A 21344-nucleotide genomic window follows, 5' to 3' on the forward strand; every position below is an offset into this window, starting at 1 on the left:
GACGCTATGATTTCCAGTTACTTTTCCTCTTAACATCCCCAGGAAAACCAGTTGTTGTTCCCTAAAGTTTAGAATCGCTCATCTGCTGCCTCTCATCTGCTTCTGTCTTTTTACATACGCTGATGGAGGGTGTTGGGGGGGGAGCTACACAAGGTCATGTATTTATTCTTTCTGGGTTAAACTTGGATGGAAACATGTGAGTGAGTATTGTCAGGAGGATCTGGCCCAGATTCACAGAGTTAACAGGAACAGGGAGGAGGTTCAGATTGATTTGATAATCAGCTGCTCTTTCTTTCTCTAAACAAATATTAAAACACCATCTGGTCTATAAATGGAAAAAAAAGAGTATTTTACTCAGTTTATTGAACAAAATATCTTACAGTATCTTGGATATACATATATACATCATATTCTGTACTGTGTAACACGGCTGAAGAACCCCTGCAGTGACATTGATCCGAAACGCTCCAAATTCCACTGGGAGGCTCCGAGGAAATATTAATACATCATTGACTTCCAAACACATTATACAAATCTTAATATAGAAAGCACAAAAAATAAGAATTTATCAGTGAAAAGTGTTTCACTCTCAGGACAGAAAGGTTCTTCATACAAAAACAGATTGACTTTTTTTGATATTTCTTTTTTTGTTTGCAGTTACAATATGCAGGTAATAAATATACCTGGATTTCCCTTTGGGGTTTTCTTTTCTATGGAGATTTTTCCCTTTGTGTGGAAATCCCCAATAAGGACTTATTCTAGAACAAATAAAGTAGTGGCTCGGCCGCCGCGGCTCCCGTGGTCGTCTCGGCGGCGGCGGCTGCAGGTGATGGTCAGGTGATCATCAGGCCTCAGATTACATACACGTCCTTCTTCTCCCCTAGAAGCCAGTACGTTCTCATTTTGCCTTTCCCCTGGAAGAAAACAAAGAAATCAATATGTTTATCGATGGAGATGAGGTGAGGGCGGCGGGGGGGGGTGGTGTCCTCCAGTAAGCTGCCCTTCTATCAGGGTGAGCCTTGTCCTCCACCTCCACCTTCATACACATATCATACACAAGCAGAACAAAATCATATCTCATACTAATATAGTGGAAACCTTATTCCTCTCGATTCTATCTTCCAACCCTGATGTTTGGGATATCTATATAGCACAGCAGATTATTAGGGCTTATGTTGAATGAAGATATTGTGATTTTAAAGTCGTAATATTACAATATCCTTATTTTTACGATTTGACAAGAATTAATATTTAATTTTAGGCCATGTATCATTTTTTAAATATTGTTTTTGTTTAGATTCTAAATATTTGTATCTCTCATACTTCCCTGTGTTTACATTGTATTTTTTTTAATTCCTTCTTCCTCATCTACCGGCTTTGTTTCCCATCTCATTTTCTATTTGTTGATACATTTATCCACAGGTATATTCATCATAAACTTACAGCCATAATAATCACATGTTTGAACTGCACTGAAATGTGTCAACTTCAGGTTGATATATATCTCCAAAGACACAGAAACAAGATTATTTACTAATTATTATTCATGAATATTGTTTTCATTCCTCAGACTAATGAAAATGACCATCAGCGAAATTACTTGTTGATTCAGATTTCTTTGCAGTGTGTTGCTTTGTTCACCATCAGCAACACAAGTGATCACCACCCTGGTCACCACAGTGTTTATCTTTACCTTCATTTCCACGTCTCCTCGTAACTGGAGATCAAAATAGCCGAACTCATCCAGAACTTCTTTGGTGGCCGAGGACAAGTGGATCTTCAAGGCTGTGAAGCACAAAGCAGAGCAGACTGAACATCTCCCCACAGTTGACGACATGTGACATCTTGTTTAGCACCGGGGCCTCAGGGCTATGGAGGACCATACATGACTTAAGTATAAAATAAATAAATGTATAAATAAATACAGAAATAAATAAATAAATAAAAAAGGAAATTAATTAATTAATACAGAAGTAGTAGGACTGGATCATCACACTCCTGTGACCAATCCTGCATGAGACTGCGGTTAGGCCCGCCTTTCTCATTAGCATAACCACACAGAAATGAGGCTGTCAATAAAAAAATAAATGTGGAAATATATTTAAGACATTTATTTATTTATTTCTTTTGTTATTACCGTATTTATTTATTTATTTCTGTATTAATTAATTAATTTCCTTTTTTATTTATTTATTTATTTCTGTATTTATTTATACCTTTATTTATTTATTTATTTATACTTAAGTCATGTATGGTCCTCCATACAGGGCGGGGGGGCGGAGGAGGAGACTGAGCTCCCGTCGGCAGCGCTGATACAAATCTGAATTGTTTTTGTCCAATCACTGTTCTCAGTGCGGAGACGTGAGCTGTGACTCCCGCCTGCAGAGCGTCGGCCGGGTTTATCGCCGGCTCAGGGCCCTTCGCTGTAAGTGCTATCAATTATTTACCAACGGAGGCAACGATACAGGAAGCGACTCGGTCGTTAATCAATACATCTGATGATCCGCTTCGCAGGAAACCACAGTTTCATAGCACTGGTTCCTGCCGGTGCCAGCGAGGAGACAGACTCAGGAGGACTATAGTTTTATATTTAGCGTAGAAATAATATTTTTAAGTAAATGTTTCCATCAAACCAGCAAAAGTATAATAAAAAACGATGAGACCCATTAACTCCTATTACTAAACGTCTATATTGACAAAATACATGTATTTGTAAATCACTTTGACCCTATGTGGGCTATATAAATAAAGTTACTATTATTATTCTTAATATATACATTATATAGTACTGTTAAATCCATCAAAACGATATAACTTCTACACTAAAATACAATCAAATCCAACACATGAGGAGTAAAACATGTGTTTCCATTGTCTCCAAAACAAATCAATGAGAAACTCTCACACACACACACACACACACACAAACACACACCACTCTGCTCGAGCACCAAATGTGTATTAATCCACAGCTGAAAAAATAGTCCCTGACAAATGCACTGTTTACTTTTGTTTGATAAGTAAAAAACCACGGCGCCCTGATGTGTTGTTTTAAAATGAATGAAGAAGAAGAACATTAAATCAGCAGCTACACGCAGGTTCTTTTAAAACATTGTTAAACACAGAAAACAGACGATGGGCAGATATTTGTCTAACATCTCACCTACTTTACTTTCCTGCTATGAACTACAGCCAGAGTATAAAACCCTGAGCGGGTTCACTCACCCTCCCCGTTGGACTCCATCCGAGACGCCGTGTTGACAGTATCTCCAAACAAACAGTATCTGGGCATTTTCAGCCCGACCACTCCGGCACAGACGGGACCTGTAAAGCACCAGATAAACACAGGCACACGTTACAATGGAAAAATATCATATCCAGTAATCCCTGGGTGGCTCGGCTCGGCTGCCAGGGAACATGTATTTAAATAGGACGGGCCGACGTGTGTGAGTGATTTGTCTGACAACGCTAACGAGCCGGCCCACGCAGCCCGCCGGTTCGATCCCCGCCGCACGTCAAGTGTCTGAATCAGAACGTAAACAGTTCCACTCTGAGAGGATGTCGTCTAAATACTGAGTCCGACCCGATGAGGCAGACACATCGAGATGAAACAACCTGAGACGTTGACTGTAAATGAAGATGTGAGGGTCGGTGAGGTCATCCTGGTTGTGGAAACCCCGCCTCCTCCATGTTAGGAGCTGGGACACGGACCAAACCAATAACTCACAGAACACGTCACCGTTTTTCTCAAAATGGTTTATGTTGTTTTTAGTTCTTATCACACTTTGATGTTTGGTCATTGGCGCGAGATGGGAGGAATTTGTGCAGTCGTGTTTTCCAGCTTCATTCACACTCGTTAAATCTACTACTGCTTTACAGTTTATTATTATAATAAGTGAAGAGCACCAGTGTAACCAGTGTCACAGTTGGTCTGGAGCCATTAGGGATGAGAGATTCCTCCTCTCATCAGTGGGAAATGATAATATAATAATAATATATATATATTTAATATAATATAAATATATAGTATGTTGTATTATATACTATATATACTGTACTATTTTTATATACTGTCTAACAATAACATTACCATCATATCATCAGTACTATTACCATCATCTTGCCACTGCACCTTATCTACCTATTTATCTTGTGTTTCTGTTTTTATTCTTTCTACCTCAATATTTTTTATTTTATTCTATTGTATTGTATTTAATTGTATTCAAATATACCGGCTGCTATGACGACTTAATTTCCCTTAGGGGATGAATAAAGTAATCTATCTATCTATCTATCTATCTATCTATCTATCTATCTATCTATCTATCTATCTATCTATCTATCTATCTGTCTATCTGTCTATCTGTCTATCTGTCTATCTGTCTGTCTGTCTGTCTGTCTATCTGTCTATCTGTCTATCTGTCTATCTATCTATCTATCTATCTATCTATCTATCTATCTATCTATCTATCTATCTATCTATCTATCTATCTATCTATCTATCTATCTATCTATCTATCTATCTATCTATCTATCTATTATCTGTCTGTCTGTCTGTCTGTCTGTCTGTCTGTCTGTCTGTCTGTCTGTCTGTCTGTCTGTCTGTCTGTCTGTCTGTCTGTCTGTCTGTCTGTCTGTCTGTCTGTCTGTCTGTCTGTCTGTCTGTCTGTCTGTCTGTCTGTCTGTCTGTCTGTCTGTCTGTCTGTCTGTCTGTCTGTCTGTCTGTCTGTCTGTCTGTCTGTCTGTCTGTCTGTCTGTCTGTCTGTCTGTCTGTCTGTCTGTCTGTCTGTCTGTCTGTCTGTCTGTCTGTCTGTCTGTCTGTCTGTCTGTCTGTCTGTCTGTCTGTCTGTCTGTCTGTCTGTCTGTCTGTCTGTCTGTCTGTCTGTCTGTCTGTCTGTCTGTCTGTCTGTCTGTCTGTCTGTCTGTCTGTCTGTCTGTCTGTCTGTCTGTCTATCTATCTATCTATTTATCTATCTATCTATCTATCTATCCAAATGGCTGCAGGAAGACTTGTTGTTGTCAGTGGACGAGTGAGCACCTTTCATTGTAACATGATCAGGCTGCTGACTCAGCAGATTCTTCTGTGTATCTAATGGGAAATGAATCTGTCTGTGCTCGGGTCAAGGACGTCTGCGCAGCTCGGACACTGGACATCAGGAGCCGTCGGAACTTTGTGGCCCCGGGTCTCGTTTCAGCCGGGCCCAGTTCCAGGTCGCACTCACCTGTGTGTATTCCTATCCTGAGCCTCAGCTGGTCGTTGGGTCTGTGGCGGATCTTGAAGGTTTTGACCTGCTCCAGCAGCGCCAGCGACATCCCGGCGATCTCTCTGGCGTGCAGCTTCCCGTTCCGCACCGGCAGCCCGGACACCACCATGTAGGCGTCGCCGATGGTCTCCACCTGAGGAGCCAATCAGAAGCTTGATTGTAACGCTGTTGTATTCCCCGGCGTCAGTTACAGTTCCTGTGATGAAACTTAACTCATGTATTGGAAACATGACTTGGTGAAGTGGGAAACAGCAAAGTGTTGATTTGATAGTTGAAGGGTAACTCTCTGCAAACCTGTCTAAGACTCCATGACCTTAAATGTTTATGACCTGAAACCTGTTTGACCTTTCTATATACCTGTTTGACCTTTCCATTACTTATTGACTGTCCAAGGAACCCAATGGAAATGTATGTAAATGATTTGTTCCTGTGCTTTGGTTCCTGTCTGGATCTACCCTACAGAACCAGTCTGAACAGCCTTGTTCTCCGATACAAGATCTGTGCATGTGACTGTTCTTCATCTTCACTCTGAGAGCCTTGTGGTTTCTCTGTGTTGTTCCTTTCTGCAGAAAGCCCCTTATTAAATACACGTAGATAACTTTGTTGTTTCCAGCCTCTTGTATCTCCAGATTTCCGTCACACTCACCTTATAAACATCGAAGTTATCGATGATGGCGTCGAAGCAGGTGTACAGATCGTTGAGCAGCGTCACAACCTGCACAGAGAGAAACAGTTTTTATTATAATAAAACAACAGAAGTGCGAGAGGAACATGAAGTGAGCGTCAGCTGAGAGCAACGTGACTCCAGTGACCGTAAATCCAAAGTTGAACTCGTTGTTTTCGTTTGTTTAACGGCTGCCAGACCGGGGGGGTGGAGGGGGGCCAAGGCTTCTGCAAAACCTCACAGTCTCTCACTTTATCTCCCGCCTGTCGCTGGCCGCTCGCCCACCGAGACAAACACATGCACAGGCTCATAAATCAAATCCACAGATGGAATATTACAAACAATCTGCACAGCGTTTACAAAGCCGTGTTGGCCGTTATAATAAATGTTGTAATATATAAGTCGGTTATTTATTTAGTCTCTGTCTTTATTGTTGATTTACTTTTAATTGGGTCTGAACCTCAAATCAAACCCAGGCTCTACATGTTGTGTGGTTTTTGGCTGCACATTCTGGTGATAGAGTTTCTGGCTTTATCAGGAAGCAAGTGGAGGTGGAGGCGAGGAACAGGTTTATTTCCTCTACATGTGAAAGTGTGAGATCGTCCAGTCAGACCCTCTGCCTACATGAGACATCATCATCAGAACGTCTCTGGTCTCTGAACCTGGAGCAGCAGCGAGAGATGAGACAAAGTGACTCAACCCTGCGTCAGTGCACGACTCCATCACACAACTGCACTGCTCTGAGTGGACGTGGATGAGTGGGAACAGCAGCACGGTGAGACACACTGTGGGAAGAGACCTGCCGCTGCCGGAGAGGAGAACTCACTGCAACTCTGATCACGACTTTTTTAGAAAACGCTCCGGAGAGAAGTCAGGGAAGGAGCAGGAAGCAGGAAGCTCCCTGGAGGAGTCGGCGTACCTCGAGCGGCGTGCTCTCTGCAGACATGGACGTGAAGCCCACGATGTCGCTGAAGTAAATGGTGACGCTGTCGAACGCCTCCGCCTGCACCGTCTCCCCCCGCTTCAGCTGCTCCGCTACGGAACTGTGTGGCGAGAGAGAAGCAGGAGGTCAGAGCTTTCGAGGAGACAACAGGTCAAACAGCAGAGAATAAAACGATCAGGAGGTGATTTCCTTCATTTATAAACACTCATCAGTTTATCTCTTAACTCTAAACTTAACTCTTTTTTCAAACAATGTTTTTCCAACAAATTTAAATGTCTTTAAATACACATTAACATGAACCCAACATATTATAGCGAATGGATAAATGGAGGCAGAAGACTTTCTGTGTATTATTTGAATAGCTTAGTATTGACAATAACAGGGTAGCTATGTTTACACATGGCACTAGGACCAGTTTAATAAAAAACACAATTTCATACAATATATATATAGTAGGGGGTCCCTGCTCCATCTCTCCCTCAGATTGGGGGTCCTTGGCCTGAAAAACGTTGAAGACCCCTGATATAAATCAAATAACAGCTCGAGCTAAAAACTCCACCAGCGCTGTGAGAAGCTCTATCTGAGCTCTCTCTCTCCAGCTTCAGTCTGGAGCCGCTGCCTTTGAAGGAGGGAAGATTGTTCAGCAGGAAGAAGACGATGAATGGGAGAGAGAGAGAGAGAGAGAGAGAGAGAGAGAGAGAGAGAGAGAGAGAGAGAGAGAGAGAGAGAGAGAGAGAGAGAGAGAGAGAGAGAGAGAGAGAGAGATTTGCTGCCGCGGCACCGAAACTCTAAAAGTCACCATCGTGTCACCTCGTCTGTCTCGGCCTTAATGAGCCGCTCGCCTGACAGCTAACTTTTCCCTCCTCATCTCACAGAGAGATAACGCCACGGGGGGGGAAATGTGCATCTGTTAACAGGATGTGCCGCTCGGGAGGATTTCCGAGTTCCTAATTAACGCAGGGATTTCTCACAAGTGTCATCGAGCCGGGTTCGGTAATCCGCTCCATATTCGCCGGGCTCAAGTTAATTGGACTTTTAAGCTCTTTGGCTTCAAGGGCAAAAGTGCAAATGTGATTTTGTATTTTTGTTTTTTCTTTCTTACTGTGGTAAAATTTGATAGAGGAGGTTTTCGGCTTTTCTCTTCTCCTCTAGATACGCTTGAGTCCGCTCCTCCACCAGGTTCTCCAGGTTGTTGGCGTACTGCTCCATCCTGGACAGCAGGTTGTTCAGGATACTGGTGCTGCCCTCCCTGTGGGAAACACAAGCACAGAGGAGTCAGGCATTCGTCAACATGAGTCAGTAACACTACAGGAAGAAAACAACCTTTTCCAAAGCTGCACTAGATCCTGATGATCTGAAACATCATCTGAACGGTCGGATCTCCAGTTTCACTCCTACAGGATTGAGCCAGGAACCCAATTTCTACCGAGATTCATTCTCCATTGATTTGTGAGCAGTTTGCAATACAAGTAAAATCATTTTTCCATTTAAATGACATTGAACAAAGCAAACAATCCATTCATTCACAGTCCTCGAGAGGAGTTAGAGTCGCTTTCTCTCCCACGACACGACCACCTGTCACCATTAGCAACCACTTTCAGAAGAGAGAGAGTAAAACAGGTAGAACACCAACTCGCTGTTTTCTCTGCAGCTGTTTGCAACACGGAGGAAAACACACAAAGACAAACATCCTATATGAATCTATTTCTATCCTCACCGTCGTAGCCTTTCCCATATATTGACCGAATTATATAACACATGTATTGTATAACGTGTGTGTGTCTCGGGATATTTCCACATTCACATTCACACGCATTTCCTGCGACGGAGCGAGAAGGTGATTCATCCTCACCAGCGTGGCAGCTAAAAGCATCAATGCCTGGCCTCCTGCCACGGTTCCTCTGGCTCACGGATCCTACACACGCCCACGAGTTGTTTAAGTTTAAAGAAGCAAACATCAGAGGGAGACGTGGACGACACTGATGAGAATCAAATCATAAGCCACATCACAGACGCCCGGATCTTCCCATTGACGGAGAGGAAGAAGCATTTTCACCTCATCCTGCTTCTCGTCTTCAAACACTCGTTCCTCTTAGAGCAGGATGGAGAGAGGAATCAGATAAATGGATCAGATCGCTGATGTGTTCGCTCTTCCATTCGTGTGTCTGTTGACGGAGGGAAACGCTGATGCTTGTTATGGTTATGGACTCTTCTCAGTTTATGTATAAAGTACGAAGGAGTATTTGGGCCAAATTGGAGAAAACAAAAATTCGGTGTTTTTTCGAGAATGTTATGAGACTTAAGTCGTAATTGGGAAAGAATTTGTTATTTTTTAAAGATGTTAAACATTAAGTCGGGAATTAAGTTGTAAACAAATTTTAAAAAATCATAATATTACGAGAATAAAGTCATAATTAAAGAGGAAAATACAACGTAATACTCATAATATCATTAGTAAATCAGCCACTATTTATTTTCCGATGTCAAACCCAACAACCATTGAGGTCGTCAGAGGACAACTCGAGTTCTCCTGAATGTAACAAACTATAAAACACATTTTATCCACTTTTTCATTCTGCTGCCGACCTTACTTTGTAACCATAGCAACCACAGACACCACAAACCATCTGGAATCTAACAGCGATGATACAAAAAACTTTAAATTACTTTTCACCAACAACAAACACCACTCAAATAATGTATTGGAGAAATGTTTTTGATATTTTCTAGGCCAACAAACAAAGTTTATGATATTAATTGGCAAAACTTTCTATATCAAACATCTTACATTTGCCCCATTTATCGACATAATGACTTCTGTGTAAACAGTATCTGTGATGGATGGCAACATTCTGTGTTTTCATAACGACAGACAACGAATACTAGTGTGAATGAGCCTGAAAACAAAAGTTATTACCATATTTATTTATCTTCAATGCATTATTCTTTGTTTATGGGTCCCATAGTTTATCATTTCCAAAAAAGAAGCTGATATGCTACTGCTGATTATTGAATAAATGAAAAGGTTGTAATGTAGGTTCTAATAACAAACACTGTTGTTCTATTTTTCTCTTGAGCTGTATGTATATATTAGACATATACACATATTTATACATGTGTATATGTTATTATTATTATTATTATTATATTTACTATTATTATTATATATACTGTTGCTGCCATTATTACTATATACTGCCATTATATTGGTATAATTACTATCATGTATATATATTATGTTATATTATATACTATATATACTGTACTATTTTTATATACTGTCTAACAATAACATTACCATCATATCATCAGTACTATTACCATCATCTTGCCACTGCACCTTATCTACCTATTTATCTTGTGTTTCTGTTTTTATTCTTTCTACCTCAATATTTTTTATTTTATTCTATTGTATTGTATTTTATTGTATTCAAATATACCGGCTGCTATGACAACTTAATTTCCCTTCGGGGATGAATAAAGTAATCTATCTATCTATCTATCTATCTATCTAACTATCTATCTCTCTATCTATCTATCTATCTATCTATTTTTAGATATATACATTTTATTTTCTATTTAAAAATTTTTGATATTTTATTTTATACAATTTCTATTTTATTTTTTTTGGTTGTAATTATTGAGCATTGCTAGAAGAGAGCCTGTGACTCAAGCATTTTATTGCCAGCGACTGCTTCATGTTATCGTTGTGCATTTGATAATAAAAATCTTGAATCTTGAATCTTTTTAATATTAGAATAAAGCAGAAAGCTCATATTGTCCTTTCGAGTGCGGCTCCTAGTTGGTTTATGAAAGTTAAATAAAAGTTAGACAGAACTTTGACATCCTCTGCACTTCCCGCCAAACACACAAACACACAAACACACAAACACACAAAAACACAAACACACAAACACACAAACACAATAAAACAAGTCCGAGGTGAGAGGGAATTTCTCCGGCTGTGTGAGTAGTGATGGCAAACAGGGAGACACTCGATGTCCCTGGTGACAGGTCGGCTGGTGACAGGTCGGCTGGTGACAGGTCGGCTATTCATGGAAGTCAAGTGTCCGCTCCCCCCCCCCGTGCCGGTCAAACCGACCCGCTCGCCGCTGAACACCCCCCCCTTGTTCCCGCGCCCTTCAAGCCATAGCGCGCTCGGACACCAAAAATAACAGCCCATCCATCCATCACATCATGTCAACAACACACATTTACCTAATGAAAATAACCGGCAAACAGTGCATTAACGCACAGGGCCTGTGGGCGGAGCTTCCCTGAGTGCTTGAGAGGATATAAATCACAGACACAGCTCTCTACTCTACTCTCTACTACAAATGGACGGCCATACATCACCGGGCTCATCCCGCCTTGACTCACAAAGCAAACAGAGGAGGAGGTCAAGCTGAGGGAGAAACACACAGATCTGTTTATAGATTCTCTTCTCTTCTTCCAAACCAGCTGCTTTCATCTCTTCTTCCAAACCAGCTGCTTTCAGACGCCAAAGCAACACAAGTGCATTTAGAGTTTTTAGTTGAAGCTGTCAAAAACCGCTGCTGTCCTCGAGAAGATGTTTTAAAGCCGCTACACGCCTCGTCTTCCTCATCACCGGCCGGCTTCCATCAAATCCAATTTGTGTAAAAGATGGTCTGACATCCGGTGCTTGCATTTCAAATGAGAGCAGCGAGCTCTTAGTGGAGAATATGAAACTGAATCCTGCTCGTCAACATCGCTGCTTATTGTTTGTGCTCAAGGTTCAAGGCTCAGTCGTCTTTGGAGAAGATCGTAGAGTACTGATGCACAAAGGCGTCTTATGGATTATTTCAAAGAGCCGCTTTTAGTCATGAATGTACCAGTGCACAAACCTACCCCCCCGACACCTGACGGCCTTGGATTCACCGACAAACACATTCACGCTCACAGCAGGTGACGGCCGTGTGCTTTCAAAAGGTTTCTATGGTGGAGTGTTTGTTTTAAAGAATTCTATATCGTGTGTAAGTGACCTTAGTTTAGTTCTGATTAATTGGTGAAAGAAACCACAACATCAATGATATGCAGCAGAAATTAAATATTAGATCTATTCACCCATGAATTGAATTGAATTGTTGTCCACGAATCGACATCAACTCTCGGACTCTGCAGTGGATGAGGGTTTTAATGGAAAACATGCGAATACAATAACCTGCGTATTCTAAAAGAGTTTTTTCTGTCCCTGTACTTTAGTCTGGTTCAAAATGTCCCCAACAACAGTGTTGAATAACCTGTTTATATATCATAAAGAATCCTCGGCTCCAGCAGGTATTGACGAAGGACTGGAAGCATCAGAGCTGCACCTGGACAGTCTGTGCTCTTTCATGGCCAAAGATGGATTCATACACTTGAATGCAGCAGCAGCTCACATCGCCTCCACGGCCATTGTGTAACTACACAAGGAAAAGGGAATGGAACATTTGGTTCCATAATGAATCACCACAATATATGAAATATTTGTACATCTTGCCCTGACATTTTCAAAGCCTGCGGGTCAATCTCCTTGAGTGAAATAAAGAGAGCTAGTTAAATTCATATCTTTTCACATAAAGCATCTTTCAAAACCAGGGTTCGCTTCAAAGTTATAAAAGGATCATTAGTGTATTTGAATAAATACTGAAAACAAACACAAGGATTTAAAGTGGAAGAAATAAGAACAAATCATGGTGGGAAGTACATATAAAATACAAAAGTAAACAAGTTAGAGAGATGAGATTAGAGCCCTCAACAGAACTTGCTGATCTCACCCCTTGAATAGAGAGTCTGGAATCCAGGATATGAAAAATATGACCTAAGAGGAATCTGCAACTTAATCATATTGAGTCAAACTTTCAAAAAAACACAATCAGCACTTATGAGCTGATTAGATTTGAGTCCAGAATCGATTGATTTCATTCTAGTTCTCGATGATTCAGTTACGTCAGATAAATCCTAATGTTGCGATGTCACATTTCCTCCTGCACATTATAAGATAAACTATAAAAGCTATAGAGCTGTGGATCAGACAATAACTTCCTTCATTGAACGTGTTTGTGTTTGTTGTGTTGATTCACTTTGTAGCAGAAGCTTCTCACAGTAACTGAGTCTGACAGAGACGCTCCACTCGGGGGGGAACGTGTGCCTCTGTTCCTCCACTCGGAGCCAAGATATGCATATGAATGATTCATGGAATCGTTGAAAACAAAACCAAAAACATGGACTCACACACTCGTCTTTCTCTCTCACACATACACACACACACACACACACAGTCGGGGATGGAAAGGCAACAATCAGAACTTCCTGTCGAGAGAAGCCTGTCGGGAATCACGAGCCTTTTATCTGAACTTGTCTCTTTGATTTCCGGGACATGCTTTGTTTTTCCCGTTTGCCCTTTTAAACGTTTTTTTAAAATATCAACTTACACAATAGGGATGATTCTTATAGAGGGTGGGGGGGCGGGAGACGACAAACTGTTGATTTCAATCTGTCAAATTGTCTCTGCTTTTACAGAAGTGTAGAAAATGTAATCTAGCTCCTTGTGTTCTGGTGTAATTGAATTCACTGAAAATCTCACACGTTGACACTGGGGGGTCGGGGGTCAGGGAACAGAGTGCATTGTGGGTACTCACTTGTTGAGTTTGGCCATGTAGATCTTGACGTGGCCGAAGTCGGGCCGCTCGGCCGGGTCCTCGTTCCAGCAGCCGTCCATCAGGATGGTCAGCTCCTCCGAGTGGCACTTGTTGTCGGTGGTGGGACGGAAGTACGGCTTCTGCCCGTTCCTGACCTTCTGCACGACCTCTGAGGGGAGAAAAGTGTAAAGCTAAATGAAATGTAATAATAATGTAATAAAGGACACACACAGACAGACGTGTAGAGAGTGAGACACAGGTGGACATCTTCCATCTCATTTGAAGGAGTAGTTTAACATTTCTTTTCTTGCCGGGAGTTGGATTAGAAGACAGATTTTCTCTCTTATTCCCGATGCAGATATAAAGGCTCATTCTGCGGTAACATTTTATTTTATTTAACTAATGATATTAACAATAATAATATATTTGTCTTCAGGGGTTTTTCAGCAGCCTTGTGAATTCCCCTGTGTTTTATTTTACGTTCCAGTGAAGCTGCTAAACTGAGTGAACTTCTATTTCTAGGATTATTGAGGTTCTTCTGATGTCTTTGTGTTTCTGGTGATGAGCCGTGATATATTCCACTGAGCTTATTCACCTCTGTGAAACATGTAAATCAATTTATCATTATTATTGTCATTATTTATTTGTTTATTATCATTATTTATTTGTTATTACCCCTAATTTTCCCTGGGGATCGGTAAAGTATCTCTGATTCTGATAAGTATCACAAGAGCGACATTAAAGTCCCACAAGAGCGACATACGCAAAAGGGATATTAAAATAATATGGGTCACGGAAATGTAATAAACAAGTAAACGTGCTATATGAACATAAAGAAATAATAAAATAACAGTAACATGTATAATGTAAACAGGAGTAGTTAAAGGAGTAGTTTAACATTTTCTTTCTTGCAGAGAGTTGGATAAGAAGACAGATGTTCTCTCTTATTCCCGATGCAGATATAAAGGCTCATTCTGCGGTAACATACTTTTTATTTAACTAATGATATTAACAATAATAATATATTTGTTCATTCTTCAGGGGTTTTCAGCAGCCTTGTGAATTCCACTGTGTTTTATTTTACGTTCCAATGAAGCTGCTAAACTGAGTGAACTTCTATTTCCAGGATTATTGACGTTCTTCTGATGTCTTTGTGTTTCTGGTGATGATCTGTGATATATTCCACTGAGCTAATTCTCCTCTGTGAAACATGCTTTAAATCAATTTAACAGATTGTTGGAGACATCCTCCTTCCCCCCCGCCCGCCACATGATTAGCGTGCTGATTAAACTACGCTCAGATGCCGGAGAACAGGTGACAGCTTTCACCGCTCGCTGCCGGTTAATGGATCAGGATGAGACACTTGTTCAATCAGCAGCGAGCGTGACGCCGCCTGAGAGACTAATGGAAGTCAGCGTGCCCCCCCCCTGCAGCGTTTCTGTGGAAGTGGAAATCAAGATTCTTGAACTGCTGCTTGGAATCTTCTCTCCATTGTCAGCATGGAAGAGGAAGCGAAGGACAAGTGGTGCAATTACGAAGATCTTAGGAATTACTGTATTAGCATTTCTTTTATTCTTTATTATTGCACATTGGTATGATCTGTGGTGGAGACAAGGTGACGGAAACTTCAGACTGATGAATCAGCTTTTATTATCCTTTCCCACAGAATTTAAACGTGGATGGGTCGTCCATCACTTACACAAAAATCCGTTATGAAAAGAATCTCGTCGCAGATTTATCAAAACGACCAAACCCTGAGTCTCTTTCTTTTTAGACGTTTTTATTTCACTCAGCATTCCTTTAGAATGAATGAAGAAATCTATGTTTATACTATTTATTTCCCTTTGTGACTCCACCTGCCGCTGACATCTGGCCTGAACGTGGGTTCTCCTCAGTTTCTCCTCAGACTACTTTCTTAGTGACACAAAACTTGTGCATGTACCAAATAATCACTTTTCTTTTGTGTTTATATTCATTTGATCATTTGCTGGCCCAGGGGTCAGCTGACCTTCCTCAGCCTGTAGCAGACGCTTTACCTTTGGGGCTGAGGTCCATGCCCTCCACGTAGAAAGGCCCGTTCCTCAGGGCGATCTCCTGCAGGATGATTCCAAAACTGTACACGTCGCCCTTCTGCGTCCCCGTCGGAGGATGGCGGTCGTAGATCAGAAGCTCGGGAGCCGTCCACATCTTCTCTGAAACGACGGGTCAAAGGTCAAACGCCCGGAAAACGTGACGGGCGGGAGGAAGAGCACAAACACATCAACTCCACTTACTTGCGTAGAGCGCGTGGGACTCGTCGTTCTCGCAGGACGAGCGGAAGCTGGCCAGGCCGTAGTCTGTGATCTTCAGAACAAACCGACTGTCCACCACGCAGTTAGAGGACTTCAGGTTCCCATGGCAACCGATGTAGCTGTTGTGGAGATAGTTCATTCCCTGGTGGAGAAGAAACGTCAAGTCAGGCATTATGGGGTGTCCTCTCTCTCTCTCTCTCTCTGTCTCTCTCTCTCTCTCTCTCTCTCTCTCTCTCTCTCTCTCTCTCTCTAATATTTCTAGTTATTATTTAGATGCATATTATTCCTCTTCTTATCTAGTTTGTAAAGTTATTTAGGATCAGAACATTTTATTATACGAAACGATATTTCTCTCTCTCTCTCTCTTTCTCTCTCTCTCTCTCTCTCTCTCTCTCTCTCCCTCTCTCTCTCTAATATTTCTATTTATTATGTAGACGCATATTATTCCTCTACTTATCTGGTATATAAAGTTATTTAGGATCAGAACATTTTATAACACGAGACGATATTGTGTTCTCTCTCTCTCTCTCTCTGTCTCTCTCTCTCTCTCTCTCTCTCTAATATTTCTATTTATTATTTAGATGCATATTATTCCTCTTCTTATCCTGTATATAAAGCTGTTTAGGATCAGGACATTTTATTATACGAGACGATATTGTGTTCTCTCTCTCTCTCTCTCTCTCTCTCTCTCTCTCTCTCTCTCTCTCTCTCTCTCTCTCTCTCTCTCTCTCTCTCTCTCTCTTTCTCTCGCTTCTCTTTTCCTCACAGCAAATCATACATAAAAACACAAAAATCCAGACATATGGAAATAAAATAAGTGGACGTTTGGGGGAACGCGGTGTTTCCTTCGAGGGAACAATCCCCCGGGGGAATTTGTCTGTGAAATTACAGTTAATTTCTTTTAAACTCATGTTAAATATCTCATATTGGACAGAGTGAGTCAACCGTCCTCTCTAAGCTCCACCAGCGCCTCTTGTCTGAAGGAGGAGCCCCGGGTGGAGCTCTTCAGCCGCAGAGCTCCGTCACGGAGCCGGTGGTTCGATGCCGAGTACGACCGAGACCGAGACACCGACCTCCAGAACAAAAAGACTCTTTATTGGAGCGGATTAAACCTGATCCTCTGCAGCACGACCCTGATTAGTTCTGATTGAGCTGGAAAGAACCGGCTTCTGTCCCACGTTACTCAGGATAATGGTGATGTTTACTGTAGCTTCATCCGCTGCACTGAGCCAAAAATACATTTCTGAGCTCGTCTCTGCCTCACCAGCACTTTCCCTGTCCATGTGAAACCATGGCAACCTAGACGTTAGTCTGTGTGTGTGTCTCTAAAGCAACACAATCTACTTATTTAACATTGAAAAGTAGCCGCTTTGAGCACATTTCTATGAAAGCAGCAGATGAATCGAGCTCTGTTTCCACGCACCTTCACGATGTCATTGATCAGCGAGTAGCGGAACATCCAGTCCAGGTTGATGCTCTCGTTCTCCAGAATGTCCTGGAGGAACCACAACAACGTGAAAATAGACACGACAACTTTTACAGACAGTTAAAATAATATTTTCTCTTGCATGCCTTGTATTCTTTATCACAGATTTAGCAGCAGAGTTAATGAATCACCCTTCAGAGTTCTGGGCTTGTTTGGCTTGTTTTCTATTCCATTTGAATACCACGTTAAAATCATGTTACCACGTCCATGTTTGGTGTCTTTTCTTTTGCCTTCAGGACCCGACAGATTTGACCCTAAAACACAGATTTAACCCTCTAACCCTCTTTTTATTTTATTCTATTGTATTGTATTTTATTGTATTCAAATATACCAGCTATACCGACGACTTAATTTCCCTTCGGGGATGAATAAAGTACTCTATCTATCATCTATCTATCTATCTATCTATCTATCTATCTATCTATCTATCTATCTATCTATCTATCTATCTATCTATCTATCTATCTATCTATCTATCTATCTATCTATCTATCTATCTATCTATCTATCTATCTATCTATCTATCTATCTATCTATCTATCTATCTATCTATCTATCTATCTATCTATCTATCTATCTATCTATCTATCTATCTATCTATCTATCTATCTATCTATCTATCTATCTATCTATCTATCTATCTATCTAACATGTTGTTGTTTTTTATTCTATCTGTGATTATTGTCTACATGTACACACTATGCCTCTCCCAAAATGTACAAAGTTACGGAATTTTGAAAAAGGTTGACAGCAGAAGAAAGAAAATTCCCCTTGGGCTGATGTAAGTATTTGTAAACAACTGTAAAAGAAACAAATAATATAAAAATATAAAAATTGATAATGGAAAATTTGATAGTTAGAGCCTGATTCCGGAGTCTAGAGGGTTAAGCAGCTGCTGGCATATTGAAAACACTGAGCTCAGACCTAGTTTACATGGACTTCAGGCACATGGTGTGTTCTCTCTGAGGACTAATGATGATGTCAGTCTGTCCTGTACGGAGCTCAGAGGCCAGAGCTCGGTGTCCGACCTGCCAGGAACAGACCGCCCACGCTGCCGCTGTTTAATCCTCCACTGTTAGTGTAACGTCTGATTGGTTGTTTCAAGTTTGTTACATTTAGGGTGAAATTTGTTGGAACATTTGGCAAATTCACCAGCGAATAATCAGGGAATCTGTGTGTGTGGTTTTTATGTTGTAGATCCAGGAATTTGCTGAAGGATTAAGTTATAAAGTTCCTTCAAAAGAGCCATTGGTACTGGTTTTTTTTTCATGAGCTATTAAATATGTGCCATGCAAAGGGCTCCAGCCGACTGTTATTCTCTGGTAGCAACTGGATTTTACAAGTTTCAGACAGATGGAATCTCGCTGTTTCCAAGTTAACTCGCTGCTGGTTTATTGGACGGACATGAGAGAATTAATATTTCCTTTAAAAAATCGACGTAGAGATTTAACAGCCTCGGCACAGGAGTTGGTCTCTCAAAGCTTTTTTATTTGCTTGTAACATCTTTAAAATAAGATAATGTCGGACCAATCAGATGCATTAGATATCATTATTTATTTGTTATTACCTAATTTTCCCTGGGGAGCGGTAAAGTGTTTTTGATTCTGATTAGACCCACGAGAGCGACATTAGCAAAAGTGATATTAAAATAATATGCGTCACGGAAAACGTAATAAACGAGTACATGTGCAATTTGAACATAAGGAAATAATAAAATAACAGTAACATGTACAATGTAAACAGGATTTCACATAGATAAAGTTTTCACAGACATAAATTCGAGAATTATTGGCGCAGTTGTTTGTCAGAATTAATGTTTGAATTTTGGCTGATTCATTTCAATAAAGTTGGAATAATAATTTGTGTTTTCCACTAAAATCACCCCCTCGTCTTCTTTCTCTATGAAACCATGAATATTGGACAGTAATTGGCTTCTGAGCTAATGTTAATGTTACAGAACTCTCATGTATGAGCTCGTTAAAACCTCACAGCAGAACTTTCTACCCTCAGCAGATGAAACCGAGCAGAAGGAATCAGATAGAAATCAGTTTTCAGGTATGTGCACTCTGTGAGCCGGAGACTTTACCTGCAGGCTTCCTCGGGGACAGTACTCCGTCACGATGCAGATGTTGGGGGGGTCAATGCAGGCCCCGATGAACCTGGTGAGATGGTTGAACTGAACGTCTCTCATCTGAAAATAACCACACAAACACACAAACACACAACGCAACTGTGAACCGTGGCTCTTTCCAAACATCACATTCCCGAACCCGGTGGAAACAGACGACCGACGGTTCGTTTATAAACAAACTCTTCGGGATCACGCTGCCAGACGTTCATCAGAATGGTCGTAAGGTCTATTTGCAGTTGGCGAGCTGGCACGCCGTCTTCTTCTACGTGTTGAGACACATTCCGACTCAGGGCACCCGGTCGAAACATGTGCATGTGCATAAATCGGCCTTGGAGGTTTATGAATGAGCCAGTGTGCTGCGGGTGATGAAGGGGAAAAAAACATGTGGAGGTGTTGAGAGGACGAACGAGCAGGAGGACGAGAGAAACGGGAAACAGAGTCACGCTGGTTCTTCCATGTTTACGTCTTCCTCGACATAAATCAATAGGAATAATAAAACAATCTGCAAACAGGGATGTTTGAGGACGAGTGAGGGACAGATTCCCGTAGAAAGAAAAGTTTTCTGCGGCGTGAAACTTCAATAACCGTCTCCAGGATCTCAACAGTCGACTTTTGTCCTTTGAGCAAAAGTGAGTGAGTGACGGCCGCTCTCGCACCAGAAACCCGGGGAGTCGGTGGTTTGTGTTTCACGGCTCTGGAGATGTTAGCCTACCCTTTGGCCTATATAATCCCCCCCGCTGCACACTGGGGAGGAGAGGATGAGGAGGAGGAGGAGGAGGAGGAGGAGGAGGAGGAAGAGGAGGAGGAGGAGGAGGAGGAGGAGGAGGAGGAGAGAGCTGAGACACAAGTGGTTAAGTTTCCACTGGCAAATCTGTCTCTTCCTCCATCTGGTTGCCGTTTTCACGAGGTTTGACAGCTGATCAGGCCCCCGGGGCGTCCGAGGAGCCTCTCTCTCTCCCATGGGGGGCCGGCGGACTGACCGAGGGGCCGCGGCAGCTTCCAGGAGCCAGAACTCTGGGGGTCCCTGATGCCACACTGAGGAGAGAGGGTTGAGGGTTCCATTCCCAGCTCCTCCAGTCTGAGTCAAAAGCCAAATCTCCACCAAATTCTCCTGGAACTTTTAATTCCCTGGAACTTTTCTCAACAAGCATCAACAATAAAACAACAGTAAACATGGAGGAGATTCAAATATCGCTTCTGTTCATCATTAAAGAGACCATGATGTTTATCTAGGTGTTTTTAAAACACCCAGAATCCCTTTAAGTAAGGAAACAAATTTCATGAGCTCCTGTGGTGATTGACCAGTTGAAATCAAACTTGTAATACTCGACCAATTAGGCATCTTCAGCACTTCTGGTTCCTGTATTCTCTCAAAGTACGACCCCCTGATTAGTAAAAAGATTCCCCTAGAATTTAATCTAGACTCTGAACCTTGAAGGGGAAACACACAGAGTTCCTACAAAGCTTCCTAGTTCTTGAGGAAATTTCCTGCGAAGGAATCAAAGAGTTCCTGCAAAGGTTCCTGGGAAAGTTCCTTCAGTGGAAACGCAGCTTTAGTTTCCTCGAGCAAGACGCTGAATCCCAGATGTCTCCTGACGGCCTGCAGCCTGCAGCCTGTGAGCAGCGAGTGACAGTCAAGAGCTCCGAGTGGTCGTTAAGCCTCGAGCGGGGGGGTATATAACTGCAGCCGATGCCGTCACACCGAGTTTCCAGAGTTTGTTTGAGTCCCTCAGCTTCCTTATCGCTCTCTCGTAAAACTCTTTCCAGCCTGAGGAACGTCTTCGTCCTCCGCAGCTGCTGTCGCTGACGATGAAGAGACAGTTTGAGGATGTTATAATTCTTGAGGAACAAGAGACATCCGGCGGTGGGGGGCTGGGGCGGGGGGGTCACAGCCTCCGGTCGAGTGTGCTAACAAGACGACAGT

The 21344-nt window shown here is 41.8% G+C and overlaps 1 protein-coding gene across 1 annotated transcript in view; it reads right to left on the minus strand.

Annotated features, from left to right (window-relative positions):
• Window positions 1-330: 330 nt before the first annotated feature.
• npr2 (natriuretic peptide receptor 2) overlaps window positions 331-21344 on the minus strand; it is a 48235-nt gene continuing 27221 nt past the window's right edge. The window contains exons 11-22 of the mRNA XM_061074287.1: window positions 19376-19480; window positions 17227-17298; window positions 15786-15945; window positions 15549-15704; window positions 13513-13681; window positions 7974-8120; window positions 6848-6971; window positions 5911-5979; window positions 5223-5397; window positions 3226-3324; window positions 1694-1785; window positions 331-914 (exon numbers count right to left, since the gene is read on the minus strand). Of these exons, the coding sequence (XP_060930270.1) occupies window positions 852-914; window positions 1694-1785; window positions 3226-3324; window positions 5223-5397; window positions 5911-5979; window positions 6848-6971; window positions 7974-8120; window positions 13513-13681; window positions 15549-15704; window positions 15786-15945; window positions 17227-17298; window positions 19376-19480 (1431 nt within the window). The 3' untranslated portion in view covers window positions 331-851. The remainder of the gene's footprint in view (window positions 915-1693; window positions 1786-3225; window positions 3325-5222; window positions 5398-5910; window positions 5980-6847; window positions 6972-7973; window positions 8121-13512; window positions 13682-15548; window positions 15705-15785; window positions 15946-17226; window positions 17299-19375; window positions 19481-21344) is intronic.

Source organism: Limanda limanda, chromosome 1 (assembly GCF_963576545.1).
Source record: "Limanda limanda chromosome 1, fLimLim1.1, whole genome shotgun sequence".
In the NCBI taxonomy this organism is placed as follows: domain Eukaryota; kingdom Metazoa; phylum Chordata; class Actinopteri; order Pleuronectiformes; family Pleuronectidae; genus Limanda; species Limanda limanda.